Source organism: Nannobrachium achirus (assembly GCF_963921795.1).
Source record: "Nannobrachium achirus genome assembly, chromosome: 9".
NCBI classification, from domain to species: Eukaryota; Metazoa; Chordata; class Actinopteri; order Myctophiformes; family Myctophidae; genus Nannobrachium; species Nannobrachium achirus.
The window spans coordinates 25,117,037-25,123,554 of record NC_137818.1 but is presented as its reverse complement, the minus strand read 5'-3'; the positions used below and the strand labels follow the sequence as shown (position 1 = coordinate 25,123,554).

General features: G+C 44.4%; 1 protein-coding gene across 1 annotated transcript; it reads left to right on the top strand.

Moving 5' to 3' along the window:
• Window positions 1-637: 637 nt before the first annotated feature.
• On the top strand, window positions 638-6,308 carry actr5 (actin related protein 5; the record flags this gene model as incomplete). The annotated part of the gene is made up of 9 exons (XM_080732641.1): window positions 638-1,021; window positions 1,514-1,752; window positions 3,202-3,371; window positions 3,601-3,818; window positions 4,192-4,356; window positions 4,628-4,735; window positions 4,820-4,959; window positions 5,054-5,186; window positions 5,955-6,308. The coding sequence occupies 9 exons, from the start codon at window positions 638-640 to the stop codon at window positions 6,306-6,308; spliced, it is 1,911 nt and encodes a 636-aa protein (XP_080588767.1).
• Window positions 6,309-6,518: the final 210 nt, after the last annotated feature.

Here is a 6,518-nt window from a genome sequence, read left to right as displayed (position 1 = left end):
AATCAATAGAAAAAAAGTAATTTTGGGGGTGAACTACTCCTTTATGTGAGAGGAAGCAAGTGGAACACACTCTCTAGACAGCAACGAACATTCTGGAATTTTAAACATTCCAGAATTAATAGGTAGGCTGCGACTGCGAGACACCAATGTGATTCCACATCGCTGTGTAGGTAATACAATCAGCATCCTTACGCCCTCTGGCGGAGGAAATGGGAATTGTCGGAACACAGCAGCTGCAGCCTGCAACACAACCGAACTCAACGCTACACTCGTATGCAAATTGGGACAAGCAATTTGGCCGACCAGATGGTATCTATGACTATGTAGCCTGTGTGTAAAACACAACAAACTAAACTAAACATAATGCACTGACTGTATACCCACACAGCAGCACTATTTGTTTGTTTGCGTTATTATTTTTACTTTAATGCCTTAGAGTAGGTGGTAGGCCTATTTGTAAATAAAGAGTTTACAATTAATTGCTTTTATCGAATCGAATCTCGGAACAGACCTACGACTAGGCCTAAATTATTTTTGAGGGACACTCATGTCGGCCGGGGAGAGAGAGACGGAACTGAAATGTGCACATGGCACGCTTCCTTTCGGCTGTATTTTGTAGTGGCACAGCACATTCAAAATGACTTCCATGTCAGAAACAGTGGCTCAAGTGTTCACATTTCAGGACTGTAAAACATCTCCCGACCCCATATACGAGATCGCCGCACAATGTTTGAACCCATCGCCCGCTCCGATCGTAATAGACAACGGGTCTTTCCAAACGCGGGCCGGCTGGGCCTGCAAAGGAGACGAATTTGACTCACCGAAGTTGATCTTTAAGTCAGTGACTGCCAGGAACAGAGGAGCAGCGCGGAGCGAGACGCAGATCGGTAATGATATCTCCAACCTGGAGCCTCTTCGTTGGCTGCTGAAGAGTCAGTTCGACAGAAATGTGGTGGTGAACTTCGAGATCCAGGAGCTTATATTCGACTACGCGTTTAATCACATGGGCATCGCAAATGAGGTGAGTCATTTTACTAAAGTTTGTCGCTTTGTCTTCTATTTGCAGTGGTTTTCAACCAGTGGTCCGGCTTGTGTGGGTTTCAGGTGGTCCCCAGTCCCCACTCCCAGCTAAATGATGGAGAGTTGGGCCCTTATAGATCTTTAACTCTTGAGAGCGTAATGGCCCCGAGTGGCCCCTTTGTTAAACATCTGCATTACTACAAGAAGTCTTGCACAATTAGAGAATGTAGAATAATTTATATGTTGATCGTTTGCCTGTTATCTCTCCTACCACATCAATACAGCATGGAATTGTGGACAAAATCTTATCCAATCCAATGACAACATAATATTCTAAATTTGGGTCTGAGAGGCTAAATCTCATCAAATGGCGGTCCATGGCTCAAATGCAGAATAAATAATGGACCTTGATATGAAAAGGATTGAAAACCACTGTGCTAATGGAATAAGTAGAGTACTTGCTTTTCGTAATTCTTTCTTTAATTTTGTCCAGGGTAATGTGGATCACCCCATTGTGCTTACAGAGGCCCCCTGCAACCCGCTGCACTGTCGTCAAATGATGTCAGAGCTGCTGTTTGAGTGTTACAGAGTCCCTCATGTGTCCTACGGGGTAGATGGACTGTACAGCTTCTGCTACAACAATTCTCAAAGAAATCTCCAGCCACCTCAATCTGGCTTGGTCCTCTCCTCAGGATACCACTGCTCTCATATCCTGCCTGTCATTAATGGCAGGTGAGTCACACTTCTTTTCACTGTATAATCATTTAGTCCCCACTCCTTTTGGATATTGTGTATCACTGTACGTTGTCACATAATGTGAATTTCTTTTAATTAGGAGCAATGTTCGCTTTTCATTCAGCACCCTGGGAGCAGTACTGGTTCAGTGTCTTTCTCAGGCACACTTCAATACATGGTAGAGCTCTATGGTAGAGGAACATTTGACAGAAAAGCAAAAAAAAAACAATGTACTCTGGCAGAGTTAAAGTTAAAAAATAGCTTTATTAGGTGTGCTTGAGTTGCGTAGTTCCTGCCCAACATCGTGGTTTTCACATCCTCCTTGATGCATCTGGCTTGGCTGTGCTGTGCGTCCCAACAATCAGAATTTGCCATGAGTAAGGGTGGGAAGAAGCCAGGTGGGGAGAGTGATCTCTATAGAGCATCGCAGTGAGGTGTCGGAAGCAAGCTGGGCATTCATATTTACCATAGGGCTTTTCATTATCAGCCACAAAGTCGTAGCAATTCAATGTACACTTACCACTAGGCTGGTGGTTGTAAAAGGGTTCTATATGCTCCTGTTGATTTAACCCCCGAGTATGTATGCAATCACTCTAGTTTTAGTAAAAACACGCTTTAATCAAGATCGCACGGAGAAGAACTGCATTTCCCATACTGCTAAACATGTACATCCCGTGAAATCGACGTCTGTGATTGGTCTAGCTTCTTCTTCTTTCACATATCTTGCGGTTACCGCGGAAGTAGCTACTGCCCCCTGTCTGCCCGGCAGATTATTGCACTTCAGCAGAACTCCGTGAGAGAGTGTCTTTCTTTTACAAATATGATGCACTATGTTAAGGATGACAATAAGAGCGTTCACAGAGATGACAATCACTACATTTCAGGCCATATGCTGGCCTGGATAACTAAACTGAGCGTGATTTAAGGGCTATATTTCAGGAAACAAGTGTCATTCGCAATGCATTCTGGGAGTGTAGTTTCCGCAATTTTAAAAATAATGATGTACACAGTCTTGTACCCTGCCCTTTTTTCAGCTTTCTAATTAATCTTTGCATTAAAAAAAATTGAATATTGTCATGATTCCTCTCCAGCCGAGGTGGCTTTGTCCAAGGCTTAAAAACGTTTAAATAAATACTTTATGAAATGTCTATGGAAGAAATTAATGGGGGAAAACGCTTCTGACACCAGAGTGAGGACGGGGTGGGGCTTCAACTGCGATGCTCTATTGCTGCACTAGCAACTCCTGCAGGTTGATCAGGGCACCTGTTCAGTGTGGAGCTCAGTCCCCACACCCGAAAACTGGAAGTGTGGATGTAAGCTATTTCAAGTGCAGTGCCAACTGAATCTTGACACTGTACAAGGTGTAGAGTATTTAGTGTATAGTCTGTTGCTCTGACACAGTGAACCATTTGCATACAGATTCATATCATTACTATGTGTCACTAGGTTGGATGCAGTGAACTGTAAGCGTGTCAATGTGGGTGGTAGCCATGCAGCGTCATACCTACAGCGTCTCCTCCAGCTGAAATACCCAGGACACCTTGCGGCCATCACACTGAGCCGCATGGAGGAGCTGCTACACGAACACAGCTACACTGCTACAGATTATCACGAAGGTGTGTATGTTATAAACCTAGAAATACGTACTGTACATGAACCCAACAACACCGCTACAGATTATCACAAAGGTATTTTCTAAACAAATATACTAACACACGCATGCATACATGAACACAGCTATGCTGCTACAGATAACTCTATATCAGTATCAATCATGACCTCTACAGAGGTCCCATTATGATGATGCACACTTTAGTCTCTGTGTTCCTCTGCTCTTTCCCACAGAGCTGGAGAAGTGGCGCAGCCCAGAGTTTTATGAGCGAGAGGTGCACCGTATGCAGCTGCCCTTCTCTGCCAAAGTGCTGGGTGGCTGTGTGAGCGTGGAGGAGAGGCAGGAGAGACGTGCACAGCAGCTGCGACGGCTCCAGGAGATCAACGCTCGCCGCCGGGAAGAGAAGCTCCAGCAGGACCAGCAGAGGCTGGATAAACTGTTGGCTGTGCAGGCAAGGGACTTCATCGATGTTTTGTTTGGGTACAACTAGCCATAGTTGACTGCTCCCATATTACAGAAGGTTGCCTTGCTTGAGGGAAACTTGGTAGGTAGTAAATGCTGTCACAACCCCCTGAACAGAATTCAAAAGATAACAATTTAGGCATTAAGCAGATGCTCTCTTCCAGAGTGAGTGAGTGCCATGGAGAGTGTGTGCCATGAAAGATATGTTGGAAATGCTTTACCTTAATCATAATGTTTCAAAATGTTGCTATGTAAGTGTATACGTAGTGCCCACTGTTTTGTTTGTTCTTCTGTATACTTGCCATCTTGCTGTATGTGCGTGAATCTGCCTGCCTGTCTGTAAACGTGTCTGCATGTAACAGGAGCTGCTAGAGGATGGCTTGTTGGACCAGTTTCATAAGAACCTGGTGGAACTAAACATGGACTCGGGTGAGGAGCTCCAGTCCTACATAAACAAGCTTAACCTGGCTGTGGAGCAGGGCAGACACAAGCTCCTGCACAGTGACGGAGCTGAGGGGAAGATTGAGGTACATAGGCGTACACACACACACAATTAATCAAGCATGATGAGCGATGCTTGATTGATTTAATCTTTGATTGAGGTACCCCATTTTGGTGTCATGCAGCTATTTTTCATTTTTCTTGAGCTAAAAAAGTTTGGGAACCCCTAGTTTAGAGTGACTGTCACTTGAGCAATTATCTGAAGCCTTACCGTGAGCTTGTAGATGAGTTTGTAAATGAGCTTGTATCATCAGACATAGAAATCAGGCTTGAGGCTGTTCTCTAACTCAATGCCAGGGCTCTGAACTTGATCAACCCATGGACGAAGGAGATGGTGTGGCGCTGATGGAACCTGACTTCAGTGAGGACAACTCACTAACTGAGAAACCTGCTAACCTGATTCAGGTAAGGATACAGGCCACACATGTTACTGATATATACAGACTATAACGCATAGCACAGCCATTTTAACTTTCTTGCTCCTTTCAGCCAGTGTTCAACATAGCAGAGTACCACCAGCTGTTTGTGGGGACAGAGCGTCTCAGGTGTCCAGAGATCTTATTCCAGCCGTCTTTGACCGGAGAGGACCAGATGGGACTGATGGAGACACTGCAGTATGTCCTGGCAAGGTAAGATATGACCCTCTTATATACACACAAGTTGATGCACACTGATACATGTACCATATGCACTGTGTACTAACTAATCTACATCTACATGTAGATATACCACCGAACAGCAGGAGGCGCTCGTGAGCAACGTTTTCCTGACAGGCAGCAACATGCAGTACCCAGGAATGAAGCAGAGGGTGGAACGAGAGCTGCTAGCCATGAGGCCTTTCCAGTCACACTTCAAGGTACATTATGTATGCAGATAGCATAGCTTATATCTAAGTGCAGAGCTCCAGACAAGACCCTAAATCTCATTTGTTTTTGATGCCTTATTTGTAATCCCTCTGAGTTACCTGTTTACTCCCTCTTATTATTTATTTTAAAAGAATATTCTAAAAGAATATTCTTGGAGCCTGGATGTGTCTCTTTACGTCTATCTACTTTATATCTGTCCTGTGATACTGAATTCCCCTTGCGGTATCTGTAAAAGTCTATATGTATCTATCTAGATTTTTATATTTAAGCTTTATGCTTCCCCTGATGCCCCCAATAATCTCCCTGGAAACTATTATCGTTTAAGTGGTGTCTGACCACAGGTTTCCACTCCAACCCAACATTAAAGCAGCCGATTTCACTAATTTGACTCTTTTGAGATTGTGTTATTAATGAGCTAAAACTTTAATCATTTGCTTTTGCACGTTTTGTTTTACCTTTTGTTCCAAAGCACGTCACAAAGGGATGGTTATGTAAAAACAACAAATTGTAGCAATACATTGTACTAAAACAGATTCTTAAAACAGTGGACGAAACGCTCACAATGTGTCACAACGTGTCACAACGTTATCTGTTGTGAGCTTGCAGATTGCCTAATTTAGATAATTTTGTGCGACAGTATCATACAACAATGTATAAAACAGGGCATTCATTCATAAAACATTTTTTTGGGGATATTGAGAAGTTTATACCCGACAGCGACGATACGCATGACCATATCTGTGTGCGTGACTTGTTAGGTGACCATGGCGTCCCGGCCAGCCCTGGATGCCTGGTATGGGGCCAGAGACTGGGCCTTGGAGCACCTCCCTGGGGGAGGAGGAGGAGGATCGACGATGGAGGGATGGATTAGCAGACAGGATTATGAGGAGAAAGGAGGGGAGTACCTGAGTGAGCACAGTGCCTGTAATGTATTTGTCCCGATGAAGATCGCCAAACCGGCCCCTGCCCGCCCAGCGGAAGCTGCTGTTGCCACCGCGATGGAGGCTTCCCCTGCTGTGGTGGGCGTGGCCACCTCCAGTGTTCCATCCGTTCCAACTTTCTCCTCTGGTCCTGTTGTGACTGATGCTGCCATGGTGACATCGTATAATTAGTGTGACAGGTTAGATTGTTGATGGTGCCAGACTGTTGAGTTGAATGGGAATGGCATATATCCGTATGTTCTAATTCTCTAGGGACCATTAAGTACATGAACCCTAGTGCCCCTATTCTTGTCACCGCCAACATTGACTATTAACTGAACCGTCAAGAAAGAGACCACTCATATTGAATGGTTATTTCAATGGTTGGAACTGAAGAAATCA